The following is a 22,703-nucleotide window of genomic DNA, read 5'->3' as shown; positions in this document are numbered from 1 at the left end:
AATTCTTAAAAAAGAAACCAAGCTTTCTGGAGCTTGCTGCTAATATTAAGAACTATATGTTCTCTCAATATCTGAGTGTACAAACAAAAAAGCTGTTAGATCATATGACCTCTGTAAGCTTTACAAGATTTTTTTTTTTTTTTTTTTTTGCTTTCTTTACATTATACTTTGTTTTTGATAACCCCCTGGCCTAATTGTGATTTGTCTATAGACTTTTTTGATGTACAGAAGATGTTGTTTTCCTCCTGTATGTCCTATTTTTGAATATAATAATAAAATAAAATAAATAAAAAATTATAATAAAAAAATAAAAAGTAATAAAGACTTTCCCAAATCCATCTGCTACAAGCCCTGAAGAGTGAACTATGTGTTTTGTGGACTATACTTTATCTTTTAAAAAAAGAAGAAGAAAAAAAGGCTCATGAAAATGCATCAGTTTTTATCATGGATTTATTTATATTAGCCTACTTTTATAAATAAATGAATTAATGGATGGATGGATGGATGGATGGATGGATGGATGGATGTCCAAGTAACTAAATAAATAATCATGCCTTAAACTAGTCTGATCTAGTCAGTCTGAACAGGTAGCAGCTCGCCTCTAACTTTTCTGCTCCAACTCTCCTACCTCATCACTCTCTCACACAAACAATCATGTCATATTTCCATATCTATCATGTCTTCATTCCTTGGCAGACTGTTATAATCTAATGTGCCTGTAGGTAATGGAAAAAGTGACTGGGAAAGTTCATAAAATGTGGCGTAGGCTACACGTTTACAACATGACAAGAGGACGGGTGAAATGATTAGATGTAACCAGTGAAGCACATAAAACACTTAACAGTTGCTAATGTGGCAGTGACTACCAATACAGTCGAAATGTCTCTGTCTGTCTATCTATCTATCTATCTATCTATCTATCTATCTATCTATCTATCTATCTATCTGTCTATCTATCTATCTATCTATCTATCTGTCTGTTCAGTTCGAGTTTATTTATCCCTTAGGAAATTGGTTTTGCACAGGTGCTGCACATCACAAAAAACACTCACATAGCAAACACTCACATAATAAACACTCATGATTACAGATTATTTAACATTAGAATAGCAGTTGGTATGAATGAGTTCTTAAACCTCCTTGTTCTCCCTCCCATTACTCTATATCTACGTCCTGATGGAAGAATAACAAACTCTTTGTGTAATGGGTGTGTTGGGCAATTGATTATCGCAAAGGCTTTTTTGACAACATGTCCTTTAAAAATGTCCTGGGGCAGTATCTGCTGAGCTCCAATCACTTTCGAAGCAGTCTTTATCAGTTTGGTTATTCTGTTTCTGTTGGACAGGCTAATACAATGAAACCATACAATGTCACAATAAGAAATTACGGATTCAATAAAACTCCGATAAAACAGTGTCATTAACACTGAGCATACTTTAAAAGAGTTCATTTTTCTTAGGAAAAACATACGCTGCTGAACCTTTTTACAAATGGCATCTGTGTTAGCATTAAAATTTAATTTATTATCAATAACTGTACCCAGATAACGATATTCATCCACAAACTCAATATCTCTTCCATTTATGACAGTAGGAGAAACTGAAATGGCAGATTTTCCAAAATCTATGATCATGTCTTTGGTCTTTGATATATTTAGACTTAGGTTACATTTTGCACACCAGGAGACAAAGTCCTCCACCACTGGGCCATGGGATGTCTCCTCATTTACAAGAAGACTCACAATCACAGTATCATCCGCGAACTTTAACATATACCTATTGTCAAATGTGCTCCTACAATCATTAGTATATAAAATAAAAAGAAGAGGGGAAAGAACACACCCTTGAGGCGAGCCAATAGAAGAACATAATTTGGAAGAAAGCAGATTATTGACTCTCACACACTGGGTTCTATTTGATAAAAAATTCACGATCCATCCTACTAGATTAAGATCAAGGTTAAATAATCGAACTAATTTTTCGGCTAATACATGTGGCTTGATTGTGTTGAATGCAGATGAGAAATCAATGAAAGCTAGCCGTGCCCTTGTTTTTGGGGTCTCCAGATGTTGGACTACTAAATGTACAAGAGTGGTTATGGCATCCTCAACCCCCCTCCCTGCTCTGTACGCAAACTGGAGAGGATCTAAATTATCTTCTACATACTTCAATATCTCCATTCTCACAATTTTTTCAAATGTTTTCATCACTAATGAAGTGAGGGCTACCGGTCTAAAATCATTTAAAACCTTCGGACTCCTACATTTCGCCACAGGAACAACTATGGCATGTTTCCAGATTTGTGGTACAATTTGAGTTCTAACTGACATGTTAAAAATCTCTGTGAATATGCCACTTAGCTGTGAACTACATGCTCTCAACACCTTACCACTAATATTATCTGGCCCAGGGCTTTTATTTACTTTTATCCTTTTAAAAAACCTAGCCACCGTAACAGCATCGATACTAAATACAGTAGGCCTATTGCTTTGCCCAGAGTCATACTTCACATTATCGTCATCCACATCAAATCTTAGATAAAATTTGTTAAGTTCATTCGCTAAACACGCATTAGATGTATACCCATTTAAGGATATCGTAGTTCTACTTCCCTGTATGCCTGTCATTAGTTTCATTCCATCCCACACCGCCCTTTGATCAGCATTTAAATATTTTTGTTCAATTTTTTCTTTATAATTAAGTTTTGCCTTTGCAATAGCAGCTCTTACTTCCTTCCTAATGACAGAATAAGCAACTTTATCACCACTTTTAAAAACAACACTTTTCTTCTTAAGAAGATTTTTCAGTTCATTATTAAACCAAGGCTTATTATTTGAATGCCTGGTGATAACCTTTGTATCAATCACATTATCGACACAGAATGAGATATAACTAACCACCACATCAGTCAACTCATTAATATTGTCAGATGGTGCATAAAAAACAGACCAGTCCGTGCACTCAAAACATCCTTGTAGGGCCAATATACCATCCTCATTCCATACCTGGACTGTCCGTGATTCTGTGCCTCTCCTTCGCAGCACAGTCTTATATGTTGGAAACAGGTGCACCACACTGTGGTCAGAGGAGCCCAGAGGGGACTCAGCAACGGATCTGTACGCTCCTCGTATGGATCCATAACATAAGTCAAGAGTCTTATTTCCTCGAGTGTGACAAGTGATATACTGATGAAAATGGCTAAATGTTTTGCTGCAATTACTGCGGTTAAAATCACCCATTACAAGACATGGGGCATCAGGTGAGATGGACTGAAGTCTTTGCAACACAGAGAACAATACATCATTTGCGTTTTTAAAGTTAGCCTTAGGGTGAATATACACAACCGACAAAAACACTTGAGGAAATTCCCTTGGCAAATAATATGGTCTCACCGAAATTGTCAATAGCTCAATGTCCGGTAGGCAAATTTTCTCCCGAACAGTCACATTATTACACCATCTTGGGTTAATATAAAAGCATACTCCACCTCCCTGCCGCTTCCCCGTCGTACATGGGTCACGATCAAGACGTATTGGTACCCCGAATCCATCAATATCGGTCGTAGGATCCATGTCTGCGGCAGTCAGCCACGTCTCGGTGAAGGCTAAAACACACGCATTTCTGAACTCCCGTGTGTGAAATACTCGTGCTTGCAGTTCATCCACCTTGTTTTTCAGTGATTGAACATTTGCCAGGACTATTGAAGGTAGAGGCAGACGTCTCTTCCTTGTTAGGATTCTCACGCGCTGTCGCACGCCACCTTTTTTGCCTCTTTTACGTGTTTTTCTTCTGGTCCTGCCATCTTCTCCAGGACTAAAAAGCTGGCAATCGTTGTAAGCCATAATGTCCTTAAACAGGGGGGAATTTGCAGGTTGCCTCGACATCAAGCTGCCTGTGTTTAGTTCAAGGAGAAGATCTCGGGTGTATTGAATCCGGTTCGGAAATGTTCCAGCAGCAGAGTGAAATAAAAGTATTAAAACCAGCAATGATATCCCCATCTTCCTTAAAGACATCACGGAACAATATTAAATTGTATTAAAAATAAAAAGTAAAAGAGCTACAAACAAACCAAGAGAACTACTCCAACACTCATGAACACAATTACACTCAACTGCAAACACCTGTTGCGAGTCGCCACGTGTGCAGCGCCAACGCTCTGTTTGTCTGTATCTGTCTATCTATCTATCTATCTGTCTGTCTGTCTGTCTGTCTGTCTATCTATCTGTCTGTTTGTCTGTATCTGTCTCTGTCTGTCTGTCTGTCTGTCTGTCTGTCTGTCTGTCTGTCTGTCTGTCTGTCTGTTTGTCTGTCTATCCATCTATCTATCTGTCTATCTATCTATCTGTCTGTCTGTTTATCTATCTATCTATCTATCTATCTATATATCTGTCTATCTATCTGTCTGTCTGTCTGTCTGTCTGTTTAAGAATCTATCTGTCTATCTATCTATCATCTGTCTGTCTGTCTAAGAATCTGTCTGTCTGTCTATCTATCTATCTATCTATCTATCTATCTATCTATATGTCTGTATACGAATCTGTCTATCTATCTATCTATCAATCTGTCTGTTTGTCTGTCTGTATCTATCTATCTATCTATCTATCTGTCTGTCTGTCTGTTTGTCTGTATCTATCTATCTGTCTGTCTGTCTATCATCTATCTATCTATCTATCTATCTGTCTGTCTGTCTGTCTGTCTAAGAATCTGTCTATCTATTTATCTATCTATCTATCTATCTGTCTGTCTGTCTGTCTGTCTGTCTGTTTGTCTGTATCTATCTATCTATCTATCTATCTATCTGTCTGTCTGTCTGTCTATCATCTATCTATTTATCTATCTATCTATCTGTCTGTCTGTCTGTCTGTCTGTTTGTCTGTATGTATCTATCTATCTATCTATCTATCTATCTGTTTGTCTGTCTGTCTGTTTGTCTGTTTGTCTGTCTATCCATCTATCTGTCTATCTGTCTGTCTGTTTATCTATCTATCATCTATCTGTCTGTCTGTCTAAGAATCTGTCTGTCTGTCTGTCTGTCTGTCTGTCTGTCTGTCTGTCTGTCTATCTATCTATCTGTCTGTCTGTCTGTCTGTCTGTCTGTCTGTCTGTCTGTCTAAGAATCTATCTGTCTTTCTATCTATCATCTGTCTGTGTCTGTCTGTCTAAGAATCTGTCTGTCTGTCTATCTATCTATCTATCTATATGTCTGTCTACAAATCTGTATGTCTGTCTGTCTATCTGTCTATCTATCTATCTATCTATCTATCTATCTATCTATCTATCTATCTATCTATCTATCTATCTATCAGTCAGTCAGTCAGTCAGTCAGTCTGTCTGTCTGTCTGTCTGTCTGTCTGTCTGTCTGTCTGTCTGTCTGTCTGTCTAAGAATCTATCTATCTATATATCTATCTATTATCTATCCATCTATCTATTAGTCTGTCTTTCTGTCTGTCTGTCTGTCTAAGAATCTCTATCGATCTATCTATCTATCTATCTATCTATCTATCTATCTATCTATTTGAAAATCAGATGGCCTTTACAAAAAGCAAATTGATTCAAGGTTTTGATCGCAGGGCTGCTGTGACCCCGCGCTAGTCCTGAATCTATAGTATATCCAGCTACTGATCCTTAAGTTTTCAGGAGATGTGAGCTGTCTGAGCTAGATCAAAAGCGCACTCTAAATGTCATGAGGACTTTTATTTTGCAAATGTATGGTTGAACCGGAAGTACGTTCGAGCTTCGTTCCACAACAAAAATGGAAGTGTAGATGTATGCTATCGACATTAGGATTGTGGGTTTAAAATAATCACTTCTAACATATTATAATATCAGTACAGCCTCAACAACATGGGAGGTGGTGACCTTGTAAGTAAAATTTGTTTTCTCAGTAGCGCAATTATGCTAAATCACGAGAAGCCAGTTGCTAATGATAATCTGCGTGGCTTAGTTTAATTCGGTGTTAGTTTAATTCGGTGTGACCACCAACTCAATTATTTTAACGAAGAAGTCTATTTGAAAAAACTCTGTCTATTTTCATAAAAGAGATTTACTCCACATCTTTTTGTGTTTACCTAAATCTGACTTACTTTTATTTATCTCCGGCGAATCTCACCAGAACTTGAAAAAGAGTTGGCATCCGCAAACTCTGAAGAACATCGAGCGAGTGTGGAAAGCGGAGCAGAAACATGAGGCTGAGAGGAAGAAGATCGAGGAACTGCAAAAGGAGCTTAAAGATGAGCGAGCCCGAGAAGAGATGACCAGATATGCCCAAGAGACAGGCGCTGTAAAGTGTGTAACATTCAGTCAACCCCAGCACCATGCTATTTCATTACAAAAATGTATTATAACACATCTATACCTCAAAAATTAGATGCTACATCTCAAGGGGCTATCCTTTCAATAAATTCAATTAAATAATTTGACATGACAACAACGAACTCTGGTTTCTATAGCCTGTAATCATGTAATATCAAATTCCTCACTATTACAGGAAGAAAGATGACCGTCTGGACTGGATGTACCAGGGTCCATCAGGACAGATCTCTCGGGATGAATACCTCATGGGTCGCCCCATTGACAAGCAGATCACCCAGCAGTACGAGGAGCCTGAGAGCGGGCCATCGGCTGAGACGGGCCTTCTGCCTGGCTCCATATTTAACCCCACAGGTTCTGCCTCTACTAATGATATGGCTGCTAAGATCAGAGAAGACCCTCTTTTTGAGATCCGGTAAGTTGGAATGGTGTATTTTTATTTTTACCTAGAAGGCTTGTAATGATACACAAAAATATCGGTTTGGTGCGAACCTTGGTTTTGGAGTCACGGTTATATTTGCAGAACAGCAGGGGCAAAACCTAAAAGTAAAATTGCTTCATGTTTTCTTTTTTTATTAAAGGGTTAGTTAAAATTAGCACATGATTTACTCCTGGGTGTATATGACTGTCTTCTTTCAGCCAAACAAAATCGGAGTTCTATTAAAAAAAAATTCCTGGCTCTGAGCCTTCCCAGCTTTTTAATGGGAGTGAGTAGTACATGAGTTTTATGTATATAAAACATACCCTGTTTGTTTTCAGCAAACGGGAGGAGGAGAAGAAGAGAGGAGTTCTTACAAATCCTGTTAAAATGAAAGAAATCCAAAAGATGGTGAGTAGTATATTTTGCATGATATTTAGTGGTCAGAATTGAAGAGTTAACTCCCTTTTAATTAATTATTTGGAATTTGACATTAACTGGTTGCACTGGAAGTTTAATTGACAAGAATAGGAATTTACACTATTACAATCCAAGAAATTCATCAGTTAATGGAATTCTGGGAAATTAAGTGTTATTTCACGCTGGTCCACAAGATAAAAGGTCATTTATTAAATATAATGTTTTTCTTTTCAAACTTTTTTAAGTGAACTCTCAGTGAACTTTTCTATTTAAAGTAAAATTCTAACTGAATAATAATGCGTTCTTTTTGTTGTCTTGAGTTCAAATTCAATATATGAATTAGAATTTAAAAGCCATTTTTTGTTGAATTTTGAATGGATTTCAACCATAACAACGCTGGTCAGTGACATTTTAGTTTTCTACCCCTATAGTTGCGTCACAATCTTGAGAAAGAGAAAAAGAAGAAACGGAAGAAGGACAAAAAGGAGAAAAGAGAGGAGAAAGAGAGGAGGAAGGAGAAAAAGCACAGAAAAAGGAGTTCAAGCTCTGATGAGGAGGACCGGAAGCATAGGTACAAATTAAATTTTTAATCTACTTGTAAATTGTTTTATTTACTGGCGTAAATCTCTCTTTGTTCTTTGTTTGGGAGACAGCATTCTTAATTTAAATAAGTTCTTTAACAATATGTGTGTCTGTTTGGCCAACCAGGTCAAAAGAGGAACGATCAGATCATGTGACAACCTCTAATGGACATCATAAATCAGGCTATGGGCTTCAAGTGAGTGATTTTCTTCCTGGCTTTTATTTATTAACTTTTATTTCATTTTAATATTTAATTCAATTCATTGGCATTCTGCATTGCCATAATAGGTCATGCTGACCTCAGTAATAGACACTTGGTACGGTTCGGCGCGGAACGGTTCGGCTCGCTTCGCTTTTCCACTGCGTGGTACGACTCGGCACGGTTCGGTTCGTTTTAGCTCGGTTGCTTTTCCACTGCAGTTAGATCCGCTTCAAAGTGGGTGGGACTGATCGTTATAGTTGCCGTCTCTACTGCCATGACATCATCATATTAAATGCGAATTTTTCATTCCGTGTTTCCCCATCCGCTCCTCGGCAACCAACGAGAGGAACGTCTGCACCTCGTCCACTGACCACGATTCAGCCATTTCTTTTTTTAAAGTTTATACTCTTTTTTTGAAGCAAATACTTTTAAAACAGGCACTACAGTGTTGGCTGTTGTCTACTGGCTATTTAACTCTAGCAGGTTTAGTGTCTCGTGTTGTAAATACAATGACGCTGGTAGTGATGATTCTGTCTGACCAATCAGTGATCTGCAGTGTTTTCACGTCACATTTTAGTATCGGTACGGTACGCTTGGAACCTCAACAGAGGTGGTACCATTTAAAGCGAGCCGTACCGTACCGTACCATGCAGTGGAAATGCGTCATAAGTGAGCCGTACTGAACCGAGCCGTACCGTACCATGCAGTGGAAAAGCGCCAAAGCGTGCCGTACCGAAGCGAGCCGTACCGTACCATGCAGTGGAAAAGCGCCATTAGAGTACCTATTAGATCTGCATGACTTAATACTTTGAGATTCAGTTATGATGTTCCTACACCATTGCTTAACATTGATCTGCTAATATTTATCAAATATTTATTTTTCCAATCAAAATTTATTTAATTTTTTCTTCTTTTTTTTATGGAATATTATTTATTATAAATGAGTTTTCCAACAGGGTTCCCACGGGTCCTTGAAACACTTTGTGGCCTATGCATACTAACCCAAATATGTTCAGTCAATGACTGTATATTGTGTTCAATAAACATAACACATTTGTGATAATCTGTTGCCCAAATATTTTATTTTATTTAATGTAATGTTGAATTGCTTTGCTTGTTAAGATAATGTAAACCCATGAGGCAAGAAAAACTTAAAAGCATATTCATATCTTAAAACTTCTGGTTGCATGAGCCTAAGCTCTTTTCAATAAAATCCATGCAAAAGTTAATATCAGATCATTTTAGAATACAGTATAGGATATATTCTTCAGTTTTATGCAAAACAGAAATATGACAAATAGAAGATCATATGGCCACAAAAAAAAAAATGCTTTTGAAAAATGACACATGAAAACTGTAACAATGTATCTTACAAGGTAACCTTGCTCTTACTTGAAATGTGTTCTTACATTTAAGTCCTTGAAGTCCTTGAAAGGTCCTTGAAGTTAAAGGGATGGTTCAGAGTAAAATCAACCCTAGGGTCCTTTGCACCATGACCTGGAGCCAAACAGCCCGCAGACCTGCAGCCTTTTTTCTGGGGAAAAACTTTTTTGGAAAGTTTGTAAGTACATCAGGAGTTTATTTAAATAACACTTGTCTAATTACCGCTAACCCGCACGTCAAGGTCCCTTCAGTAATTAGGGAAAAGCATGTAAAAGTCCTGGCAGAAAGCCAGTATATCCCCAAAAAAATGATTGCTTTCAACATCGCTTTCTGCCAGGACTTTTACGTGCTTTTCTCTAATCACTGAAGTGACCTCGACGTGCGGGTTAGCGGTAGCATTAGCCATCAGGCAAGTGTTATTTAAATAAACTCCTGATGTACTTACAAACTTTCCAATGCCTCGTTTTATGAGTACAGAACCTATTAGTGCTATTGTAGAAGTTTGGTACCATTCTGGGCATTATTAGTGGGGTAATTTACGGGATACATCCTAGGATCCATTAGCGCCTGCACTAAGTCATCCGGCTGATATCTCCAAATAAGCTCTAACTTTAATAATGTTCGACCAAGGGAAAAAAGGCTTCTGGGGGGTTGTTTGGCTTGAGGTCATGGTGCAAAGGACCCTAGGTTGATTTTACTCTGAACCATCCCTTTAACCATGTCTGGGAACCCTGTTCCATGTACATCATTTATTTATGTTATTTGATTATTATTCTTTTTAATTCATGTGTCCTTATACCGTATTTTCCGCACTATAAGGCGCACCGGATTATAAAGCGCACCTTCAATGAATGGCCTATTTTAGAACTGTTTTCATATATAGGGCGCACCGGATTATAAGGCGCATAGAATAGAAGATACTGCAGTCAAACGTTTGACTGGGTTTGCGTTATGCAGTGGTCACCAACCTTTTCAAGCCTAAGATCACATCCAAAGTCCAAATGTAAACCAAGATCTACCACTTGCAAAAAAATATGAAAAAACAAGTGGCTGAGCTGTAAAACCTTGTGTATACTCGACGCGTCCGCATGAGCGCGAAGGTAATAAAAAACTAATATCCGTCTGCTCGGGCAGATTCGGCTCAAAGTCGTGCATCTTCGGATGCGGAGGCGCGCGCGCGGCAAAATGACGTCATTCTGACAGCGCGCGCGCGCCTCTGCATCCGAAGATGCACGACTTTGAGCCGAATCTGCCCGAGCAGACGGATATTAGTACATCTCATCACACCGGCACCCAGTTTGCGCGTCTAAATCAGTTGTATGGTCTGGTGTTCAGTCTAAAACAAAACAGTTGCGTCAAGTATAAATGCCTCGTCTGTTTGGGGAGGTGCGCGCGCAGTCAGCGGAGGCTCGCGCTCCGGTGCCAGGCGAAAGTATAAACAAAAGGTTTAAGTCAGCGGTTGTTTTACAGACATTAATATAAGGCGCCAGATCCATATATAAGGCGCACTGTCGTTTTTTGAAAAAATTAAAGGCTTTTAAGTGCGCCTTATAGTGCGGAAAATACGGTAATCTTTAAATAACTTCCCCTCCCTCTTGCAACGATCTTCTCTGATGACATGTTTACTGGCACGAGGAACCCACCAATAGCAAACCACAATGGTTGACAGATTCAATCAATTCCCGATGGACTAAATCAAGTCCCGCTTGTTTTCTTGTTGGAGAAGCCGTTTCACTTTCAACTTCCGTTTCGTTCCAACTTTGAAATGTACTCCTTTCTTCCCTGTTTCAGTTACCAGAAAACAGATCCCATCACTCCCATTCAGCGTCTCACCACACAGATCATCATTCAAGAGACAGGAGTCGATCCCCGTTTTCTCACAAAGCAGACCGGGACAATCCTTCCTCTCGAGAGTCAGAGCGAAGACCTAAACCCAAAGACCCCAGCCCGCCGAGACACCGGGACCGCCATCAAAGACCACAGTACACCAACTACAGCAAGTATGACACTTCCTTGAGTTGCTGTATCATGTAGTAGATTAAATAAAGAATGGATGTTTTGTTTATGTGTCAGTAATTCTGAACATGAGTCTTATCATTTTAAACCTCTGGCATGATCACATGTCATTTGTTTCTTTTGTTGGCCACATAACATGCAACTACATTTTCCCCTTCTCTCAGACGCCTCTCAGCTGAAGAGTTGGAGAAGAAGAGAAGGGAAATGATGGATTTTGCCCGCGAAAGAGAAATTGAAAGGGAAAATAATGTGCAGCGATACAAGCGACAAGAGGACCAGGAGAAAGCCAGAGACAGTGCCAAACAGGACCGTCATGCTGGCTTCATACAGTCAGTATTTTTATTACTGAAAACAGAATTCTTAACACTGTTGCACCCAGTGGTTTTACTTGTAGGAAACTTCTGGATCACCATGGAAAAGTTGATGGTTTATGTTAATTGGCACAGAAGTGGGAATCAGGAATATCTTAATTCTGCTCCAGCATACATGCAAATGAGCACTTTTAGCATTTGGATAATGATGTATTGCTCACTAATTAATTTGTGTGTGTGTAATCTGTTTACAGTGACATGAAGCTAGAGAGTGCTGCCACGTCGTCTCTGGAGGACCGTGTGAAAAGAAACATTCACTCCATTCAGAGGACCCCTGCTGCTCTGGAGAAGAATTTCATGAGAAGATGAGAACATAAAAATACAAACTTTGACCTCTGTCTTTTGTATTTGACTGGTTTAAGATTGTTTTAAATTTGTCGTTTTTATTGAAGCTCTTGTTTGTAAATAAAATGCAAAGGGCTTTGTACTTAACCAACGTTTTCCAGTCATCAGCATCAGTAGGTCACAGACACACAAACAGAGGCACACACGTTAGACAATGAAATTGTCTATGAAAACCACAATGATTTATTACTGTGGTGTCAGGCCTCCTTTTGTGGCCAATACAGAATCAGTTCATCTAAGGAATGACAGTCCCTAACTTTGAGCCTTTCCTGTTGTATGTTGTAATTAACTTGATGCAGTCATATACATTTATATATTTGTTATTTTAATTTAGCTCTTTAATTTCATAATTAGTTTTTTATTTTATTTAAATTTTTTTGTTTAGGTGGAGCCTTCAATTAAGCCTTTTGGGGGTTTTTTTGCCTCTCCCTGCACAGCATATGGGTTGTACTTTCTTGTTTTTATTGTATATATTTTATATTTGTGCAAATAAACTACTGTAAAAAGTGGCTCAATAATATTCAGATCTGGTGACTGTGCCATGGGAGATGTTCACTTTCGTGTTCATCAAACCACTCTGTCTCGCTGTGTGTATTATTTTAATACATGGCACAACCTACTGGCATTGACGCACCCTTCTATCACAAGTAGTGGGTCAAGGGAATGCCATGATATTACAACCCAAACCATCACTGATCCATCTCTGTGATTCACTTTGGTCATGCAACACTCTTGGTGATCTGGGGCTTCTCCACACTGGAATTCTCCCATGAATTACAAGAGAAGGTAGACACTGCTCACACACACAAGATTTCCACTGCTGGCACCATTGGACCAAAGGTTTGGCATTTGCAGCTGACCATGAATATTGACTCTGGAGCTCAAGGTGTGTCAAGGTCCACATTTAATTCTGCAGTGAGTTGGGCAGCTGTGATTTTATGTTTTTTGTTTTTGTTATCCAGTCTGGGTCAATACCCAGACATCTCTTTCAGACAGCTTCCTTTTGCATGTACAAATACCCCTGTTGGATGTGGTTTGTCTTTTGTGGTGTGTGTGTGTGTGTGTGTATATGTGTATGTGTATATATATTGTTTGAGAACTTAGATTGTCTCTGTAACATCTAATATCTTATATATATATATATGAACCCAGCAGCAAATAAAATATCACAGGCCAGCATTTTTTTTATGCTGTATTCAGTTTATTGCAAGCAGTCAATGCTTCAGAGCAAGATAATACTGAGATTAAGGAACACTTCTTCACAGATAATGGCTACAATTACTCAGACTCACTCCTGTCTAAGACAGTGAATGTCATACGACGAGTGTGGATTCAGGAAAGAGAATGAGCATGTGATCGGCAGCGTGGCGGATGCCTCGGGCTTGGACCCGTTGGCCTGCCTGTGGTTAGCATGCTGTTCTGGATTTCCAGAAGTAGTTCTTGCAGCCTGGCTTTCGCTCTTTTTCTCCATTGTCTCTCCTCATTAGGTCCAGTCCATTCTGTAGTAATCCCAGAGATGGGCTGTCAGACTGGATGGCTGATAGGTCTGGGTTACTGAGCAACCACTGGAGCTCTGGAAGGGAGTATCTCTCTGGCATCTGAAGAATTAAAGCATTTTTTTCAGGTTGCAATACTTTATTATGCCTTAAAACAACGATATGTGCTTCCAAGATGGTGTATTACTTCTATTCAAATGCATTGAGGTTTTGAGTGTGACCTTCAAAGCTTACCTCTTCATCAGCTGAAGTGCCATGAGATGCCTGAAGCCCAGAGTTCAAGACCATGTGGGATCGACCGCCTGATATGATGCCTGCTGTCATGGCCAAACAGAGCAGGGAGACACTGAGGTGAAGTTGGGAGGAGGCCATCTCTGCTGTCTTGAAGGATGTGGCTTGTTCAACCTTGGTTCGAGCCTCTCTGTTGCACTGTGCTCCCTTAGTGTGTTCCTTGCTTATCTGGACTGTATTTTATACTGGTGCCTCCTCCCATACCGAGTCACAATTTGTTACGCGCTGAAAAGTTTTACAATTTAAATATTAACAAATTAAACTGGTCCCAGCTGGTATCTTCGGGTCAAATGTAACTTCAATTACAGGTACATCTTGTTTTCCATCTTTGTTAATTTGTGTTTTCCTGCTGTCTAAACAGAGTGCATCCAACTGAAGCAAGACCCCCAATAAACCACTTATTAGCGACCATCACATTGATCTGTTGTTAGAGTGACCTCCACAGTTTCTGGGTCATAAATTCTTTCATGGCAAATGGATGTTACTAGGAAACGGGCCAAAGAACACTTTTTTTAAAACAGGTTCTTATTTCCAACATCTGGGAAAAATGCATTCTAATGAAACATTTGACCATTTTCTGCTTGTGTTCACAGTATATACTCAGCAAAAAAGAAAGAAATGTCCTCACATTCTGCTGCTTTTATTTTCTGCTTTAAAATTTCAAACGTGTAAATATTTGTATGAACAAAATTATTCATCAACAGACTGCCGTTCAAAAGTTTTGGATCGGTAAGATTTTTAATATTTTAAATAAAAGTTTATTTGATTTAAAGCATCATTATTCCAGTCTTCAGTCACATGATCCTTCAGAAATCATTCTATTATGCGGATATGATGCTCAAGAAACATTCATTATTATTATCAATGTTGAAAACAGTTGTGTACAATTTTTTTTTCAGGATTCTTTGATGAATAGAAAGTTCAAAAGAACAGCATTAAATGACTCTCACTACAGTCATAGGCTCTGTTCCAAAATATTGGAAATATGCCACAAGTCAGCCATAAATAAGGCCATGACAGGGTGTTTTGCATTCTTTTTTATTAATAACATATTTTTGTATCTATGACAATGGGATTATATAGCTGTTATTTTCATTGAAAAAAGTATTAGTGACAAACAAAGTCTTTCCAATGTGAAAAAGTGTGCTTAATTGTTTTGAATGTGTTCTTTAAATCTTTAAAGTATACCTTAAAAACTACTTGCAGAATATGAAGTCAATTAAATTAAAGGTCACTTGAATGTACTTATAGAGTACACTTTCATGACTGTTTTTTATACACTTAAGTATACTTTTAAAAAGTGCACTTTGCAGTCAAACTAAAGTTAAATAAAACTTTAAATTAACCTTTGAAATAGATAAATTAAACTTTAAAGTACATTTTCAGTCATTATGTTTTAATACTAAAATAAAGCAATAAGCCCCGCGAAGCCGTGTTTTACATTGAATTTAGAACAGCTAAGGGGGAAAACCCCTGAGCCATTCTAAGTATTAAGTACAACTCTTATGTTTTTGTATTAGCAACTAATAAACTAGCAACTAGAAAAATCTCCTTTGCACATGTTTTCTAAGTACACTCATCTAATGACATTTTACAGTATAAATATATTTTAAATATATTTTTCAATATATGAAAACTGGCAATTCCTTGTGTATTATTCAATATATTGTAACATACATAGCGCAATATACAAGGCCCAATACAATATTTAAACCATATAATATATTGATCTTAAATATATGGAAATACATTTTTGTTCCGTAAGGGTAAGTTTGGGGTCTCTACAATTCACATTCTCACATAAACAAAAAGGTTCTAGCTGAATCATATTTATCATGTTATATTAATACTGATAGTCTATCAGTATTAATATGACATGAATGAAACGCTGCATGTATAACATATGGTGTGGGAGAACCACTGCTTTAAAAAATGTTTTACTTTAGTGTAAAATTGTTTTATTATTATTTTTTTATTTTTTTAAATCTACAAAATATGTCTTCAAAATATAGCAGTACATTTATAAAACTGGAGCTCATTCATATGCATATAGCTCATTCTAATGTGGTTTATTTAAAAATCTCTAAAGATGCACTCAGTAGGCTACCTTTAACACAATATCGAAGTCTTCTATCTTCTTTTAAATGTTGTCTATTTAGACCTCCGCACTTTGACCACAAATACAGTTACTATTTAATGAATTAGATTAATTTCAGTTTCAAAGCAGTTAAACACATGTTTCTGATATTACATATGATGCTGTAGTAATATATAGCAAACTCTAAAAACATGGTAATTTGTCCACTGCCCTTGTATATGCATTGCAGAAAGATGAAATGTATTATTTTTAAAATTCAGTTGCATTTTTTCTCAGCAAACTCAAACAAATTTAGAACTGCTGTAAAGTACGTTGAAGTGTGAACTTCTTCTCCCCACATTTACCACAGATGATGTGAGAATGATCTTTGCTGTCAGGGAAAGAACATTTCACAAAAGATTTGAACCTTTTCTGTGCATAACTTTTGGTCAGAGTTTGTACCTCTTCTTTTTTGGGGGGGCCTTCATCAACTGCATTTGTAATCGCATACTAGTAGATAATACATTTGATGAAGAATTAGGGCCCAAGCGCTGAAAGGGCGAACCTTGGGTGTGTATACGTCAGAATCGCTGAGGAAGAATGGGGTCATTCAGGTACTTTTGAAAATGAATGCTAATGTGCTAATGAAAACACACTACTCTGTAGGCATATTTGAATATGATCGGAGGCTAATTCTTGGCTCAGAGCAAAAAGGCACAGCAGACTTTTAAGAAAATGTAACTATAGTGTTATTTTACATTACATTTACCCCCGGTTTCACAGACAAGGCTAGTCCTAGACTAAAATGCATGTTTGAGCTGTTTTAACTGAAAGGAACTTGCAGGCATGTATTAAAAATGTGTCAGTGGCACTGTTTTGTCTTAAGATCACACCTGTAATGTTTTTTTTCTAAGGCACATTTATAAAAGCTACTAAATGCCCTTATTAACTAAGGCCTAATCCTGGTTTAATCTAAGCCCTGTCTAATTCCTGTAAAACCAGAAATTAATATATGTTTAAATGTAATAAATTGCAACATTATCATTACAAATGTGTAATTAGAAAATATATTTAAAATCATGACATACAAGTTTTAATAGAAATTACATTAAAGCATATTTTAGTTTAATATATAAAACCCTGCCAGTACATTTAACCATTTTCCAAAAACAATATAATGTCATTGTGAAATTATATATAAAATGTGCTTTGTGGAATTGCATTGGTTACCAGTTCATCAAATAATTGATTTTTGAAGGTTCTTTTAATAGTTTATAAAACACTGCACAATCTGGCACCTCACTTTATTTTGATGGTCCCTTTAACACATTCTGTTGTCTAGAAGTAACATTGCACCTACATGTCTACTAACTCTCATTAGAGTATTAGTAGAGTATTAGTAGACTGGTAGGGTTAGGGTTAGATTAAGTTGACGTAGTTGCAAAGTTACTTATAGTCAGTAGAGTGTCTGTTGGAGGACCATCACAATAAAGAGTTATCAGATATTAAGCAGACAGTACACTAATACTCTAATGAGAGTTAGTTGACATGTAGTTGCACAGTTACTTATAGTCAACAGAATGTTCAAAAGGGACCATCAAAATAAAGTGTTACCTACATTTCAGACTGTCTGTCGAGATATGTCCCGAATCGTAGTTTAAGATCCTCTAGTGCTAGCCTAGCACATTAGTAAAGCATAAACAATCTGGTGGTACTGCTTTTAGCCACTATGCTCCAAAAATGTGGAATTGTCTACCAGATTAAGTAAAAGAGGCTACTAGCATTCATATTTTTAAAAAGAGTTTTAAGACATCTTTTTAAAGTTGCTTATCAATATAACAATATGGTGTTGTAATATAACAAAGCTGTGTGTAAGTCAGTTTTAGGTTCTATTTTACCTTCTAGTTGTTTCTCGTTGTTTTATTTATTTTATTTTATATTGATATTGAGGTCAAACTATATTGCCAATTTACTTTATTTTACATGCTAAATCTTTATAGTTGTTTTCAAATATGTTTATATTTACATTGTGTGATTGTATTATTTGATTTTATGCTTGTGAAGCACTTTGAGTTACATTCTATGAAAAGTGCTATACAAATAAATGTTTATTATTATTATTATTATTATTAAGCCCAACTAGCTAATTGCATTTCATAGTAACCAGTCATTACCAAACACTCTTTCTACTAAACACATTTATATTCAATATGTCTTAAATGACATTGGCAAAATTAAAATGGTTGTTATTTGCATATAGTTATTATCAATCACATCTGTCATCTCATTGCGTACTGTTAGCCACTAGATGTCCACATTGCTTTCCCCACTTACTCATCTGAAATCTCTGTTAGTCTGTCTTCCCTGTCATGGCAGGATATTTCCCACCTGTTTCCCCAGTAGTTCTCCTGTTTTTCAGTGGCACATTCCTCAGATATTTGGATCAATATTGTCATGAAAGCATTTAGTTGCTGCAGATTTGTCAGCTGCACATCCATGATTCAAACCTCCTGTTCCTTCAGCTGCTCTATTGGATTGAGATCTGGAGACTGTGGAGGCCATTTGAGTTTACTGAACTCTTCATGTTCAAGAAACCAGTTTGAGATTATTTCAGCTTTGTGACATGCATGTTATCCTGCTGGATGTAGCCATCAAAAGATGGAAACACTGGTCATAATGGACGTGATCAGCAACAATACTCAGGTAGACTGTGGTGTTTAAATGATGATCAATTGGTACCAAGGGGCCCAAAGTGTGCCAAGAAAATATCCTCCACATCATTACACCACCAGTAGCCTGAACCACTGATACAAGGCAGAATGGATCAGAACATTCATTGAAATTTCTTCTAGAAACAAACTTTGTTGTATTATTTTCATGTTATCACTGTGAAGCTGCTTTGATACAATCTGTATTGTAAAAAGCGCTATATAAATAAAGGTGACTTCACTTGTTTAGACGAAATTCTAACCCAACCATCAGACCAGGCAACATTTTTTCCAATCTTCTATTATCTAGTTTGGGTGAGCCCGTGTGAAATACTCAGTTATCCTCTGGCCAATGAACGAACAGTGTATGATTATGATTCGGGCAGCATTATAGGTCAGAAGTCAGATTGGTTTGGAACAATCAGAATATTATCCAGTTCCATCTGGTTGAAGATCGGAGTCACGCTGGTATGAAGACGGGTTTGTTGAGGATCAGTGCCGATGGCTGTGGTGTCGATGAGGCCTTCACAGGGGAGAGTCTAGTTGACACAATCTCTGCTGACACTTCAGGGATGCGTTGTGGTCGTGTCTAGACGCAGGTCCACCATCTGATCTGGATACGGCCCGGATCCGGCAGACTACAGTAAACCTCCGGATAAACAGAGAGACTAATATTAGCGTAGATGCCATTCTTCTTATGATGTAACAAGTACATCAGGTGTTATAGGAAATGTTCCCGCTTCCGGTTGACCTTATTTGTGCAGCCTAGCAATCATTTAACTTATTTGAATAATAGAAATGTATAATGTTCTATGCATATGGCAGGTTAAAGAGATGTGTTTTTAGTCTGATGTGTTTGTAGATTTGAACTGACAGATTGTGTCTGCTTCCCGGACTGGGAGGATGTTAGGTCACATGTTAGGAAGACTGTTCCAGAGTTTAGGTGCTAAATAGGAAAAGGATCTACCGCCAGCAGTCTCTGGCAGTAGAATAATTCACTGCTTTCCATTCATAATAAACCTTTTAGGACCCTGCCAAGTATGCACAATGGAGAACGAATATTTGTAGCTCTTTCATTTTTTTTCTGAGTTCACCACGAGAGAGAATGCGAATCCCTGATCTTTCCTTATGTCCTACCTCATGATTTATCAATGCCTTTATTTTAGTTCACCCGGAGGAGAACTTACGCTTCTGTAACTCATTTGTTCCTGTGTAGTTATTCATTAATGAAGGAACCGTATTCTAAAGTGTTACCAAAATGAACTTCTCATAATTTATTAATTTTGCAACATTAACACATTATTTTCCTGTTTATTACTGTGAAGATGCTTTGAAAAAAATATGTATTGTATAAAGTGCTATTTAAAAGTGACTTGACTTGACTTAATCTTACTTTAAATCATACCATTTAACCTTAATATATACCATACAAAGTAATCAGAGAAGATGATCAGCTTGTGAGCATGACACACAAGTTAACACGGCACATTGTCTTGATCATGCAAACCATTTTACAACAAATAAACTGATTTGAATATCAAGTTCCTTTTGCTTATTATAGCTGTCAAATAGCTAAACTTATACTGTAATAAGCATCATTGTCAGCTGCTATATGTTATCAATGGATGAGTTCAAAACCATTGGTGAACTTTATAGGCCACTTTTTGGTTGATTTAGTGTACTTTTGTACTAGCATCCAGGCTGTATCCAGTTCTGATGAAGGACCTGCGCCTGGACGCGATGACAACGCAGTCCTGAAGTGTTAGTCTCTCCCTCTCTCTAGCCTCCTTCCCCTTCCCTTTACTTCTGTACAGATAAAACGTTGTCGGGATCATTCCGGTTCGCTTGGCTACGTGGAAGCAATAAAAAAAAAAATTCTGTATTATAAATTTTTAGGCCAGACAAGTAGTTTGTTGAGGGTTGGTTTGTAAAGAAGGAGTACACGCCTGCGCACATATATTCAAACGCACATATCTATTGACTAAACACGTAATATGCATGTGCAGGCCATCAGCGTTCTCACAGGTTTGCGTTTTTAAACTTAAGGGTTTTCTGTTAGAACGGTGTCGTGTTAGCGGCCCCTAAGTTAATAACTAATGATCGTTGCGAAGGAAGTGAATCAATCAAAACTAACTTTAGCTGGACAATAACTTTATTCTAGAGCTGCTGTAAAGCCAAAACAATCTCTGTTACTTTAATTTCCTATTATCACTGTAAAGCTGCTTTGAAACAATCTATATTATTAAAAGCGTTATATAAGTGAAGGTGACTTGACTTGACTTGACTTGACCTGTGGCCACACTAATAAGAAGTCTGCAATATCTAAAGCATTTCCATTGATCTATTCAAGAATTGCCAGAAAAAGATTTCCAAACTTCCATCTTTGCTATCAGGACCACAGTTTTTTTAATGACTCTATGTAAATATCAACATTTACTAAGACATTATTAAAATCAAATCTTGTATTTGTTAACATTGGTCAATGCACTGTGAACGAACATAAAAAATGAACAACAGTAATTGTATTAACTAACATTAACAAACATTAATAAATACTGTAAAAAATGTATTGCTTATTGTAAGTTTATGTTCATCAATACTAGCTAATGTTAACAAAAGAGACCTTATTGTAAAGTGTTACCCATTGTTATGCTGAATCACAACTCCTCCTGTCATTCCAATTCAAATTCAACATCCAGTGGGAATAGTGGCCAATTTAATTCAAATGACAGTAATACATCAAAAGGGTGCCAAATCTTAAATAAACACGGCTGTAGGATGTATTTTCAATGTTAATATGCCTAAAATTAAGGTTTTTTTATAGTATATATGTTTGCTTAGACCAGACTCATGTCAGTCTCCTATTGGAATTAGACTGCTTTTAAATATGCCAGCTGCTTCTGACTCTCCAGGTTTGTGCAGTGTTCAGCGCACCAACTCCAGCTGTGGTATTGCAGAGCCAACACCAGATTAACAGCAGTGTGTCCTCAGTACAGATAAAATGTTTTTGGATAATTCCGGTTCACGTGGCTACGCGGAAGCAATCAAAATAAGGCCAGACAAGTAGCTTGTTGAAGATTGGTTTAAGTATAGGATTACACGCCTGCGCATATATATATTCAAATGCGCATACCTATAGACTAAACACGTAATATGCATGTGCGCGCCATCAGCGTTCTCACAGGTTCACGTTTTTAAAGTAACTTTGTTCTAAAGTAACTGCAATTACTTTATTCTAGAGCTGCTGTAAAGCCAAAACAATCTCTGTTACTTTCATTTCCTATTATCACTGCTTTGAAACAATCTATATTGTTAAAAGCGTTATATACACTCACCTAAAGGATTATTAGGAACACCTGTTCAATTTCTCATTAATGCAATTATCTAATCAACCAATCACATGGCAGTTGCTTCAATGCATTTAGGGGTGTGGTCCTGGTCAAGACAATCTCCTGAATTCCAAACTGAATGTCAGAATGGGAAAGAAAGGTGATTTAAGCAATGTTGGTACCAGACGGGCCGGTCTGAGTATTTCACAATCTGCTCAGTTACTGGGATTTTCACGCACAACCATTTCTAGGGTTTACAAAGAATGGTGTGAAAAGGGAAAAACATCCAGTATGCGGCAGTCCTGTGGGCCAAAATGCCTTGTTGATGCTAGAGGTCAGAGGAGAATGGGCCGACTGATTCAAGCTGATAGAAGAGCAACTTTGACTGAAATAACCACTCGTTACAACCGAGGTATGCAGCAAAGCATTTGTGAAGCCACAACACGCACAACCTTGAGGCGGATGGGCTACAACAGCAGAAGACCCCACCGGGTACCACTCATCTCCACTACAAATAGGAAAAAGAGGCTACAATTTGCACGAGCTCACCAAAATTGGACAGTTGAAGACTGGAAAAATGTTGCCTGGTCTGATGAGTCTCGATTTCTGTTGAGACATTCAGATGGTAGAGTCAGAATTTGGCGTAAACAGAATGAGAACATGGATCCATCATGCCTTGTTACCACTGTGCAGGCTGGTGGTGGTGGTGTAATGGTGTGGGGGATGTTTTCTTGGCACACTTTAGGCCCCTTAGTG

The 22,703-nt window shown here is 37.6% G+C and overlaps 2 protein-coding genes across 2 annotated transcripts; one reads left to right on the top strand and one right to left on the bottom strand.

Annotated features, from left to right (window-relative positions):
- Positions 1-5,704: 5,704 nt before the first annotated feature.
- Positions 5,705-12,555, top strand: cwc25 (CWC25 spliceosome associated protein homolog). The gene is made up of 9 exons (XM_082174065.1): positions 5,705-5,862; positions 6,113-6,285; positions 6,488-6,724; positions 7,069-7,138; positions 7,579-7,718; positions 7,856-7,925; positions 11,106-11,314; positions 11,495-11,659; positions 11,896-12,555. Exons 1-9 carry the CDS (start codon positions 5,845-5,847, stop codon positions 12,008-12,010), a joined length of 1,197 nt encoding a protein of 398 aa, XP_082030191.1. The 5' UTR covers positions 5,705-5,844; the 3' UTR covers positions 12,011-12,555.
- Positions 12,556-12,693: 138 nt separating this feature from the next.
- sst2 (somatostatin 2) lies at positions 12,694-13,997 on the bottom strand. The gene is made up of 2 exons (XM_082174141.1): positions 13,777-13,997; positions 12,694-13,644 (listed from the first exon to the last, which is right to left on the bottom strand). Exons 1-2 carry the CDS (start codon positions 13,912-13,914, stop codon positions 13,453-13,455), a joined length of 330 nt encoding a protein of 109 aa, XP_082030267.1. The 5' UTR covers positions 13,915-13,997; the 3' UTR covers positions 12,694-13,452.
- Between the last annotated feature and the right edge of the window lie 8,706 nt (positions 13,998-22,703).

The sequence above is a fragment of the Leuciscus leuciscus genome (genome assembly GCF_965113295.1).
Source record: "Leuciscus leuciscus genome assembly, chromosome: 6".
NCBI classification, from domain to species: domain Eukaryota; kingdom Metazoa; phylum Chordata; class Actinopteri; order Cypriniformes; family Leuciscidae; genus Leuciscus; species Leuciscus leuciscus.
This window is presented reverse-complemented; position numbering and strand designations above follow the sequence as displayed.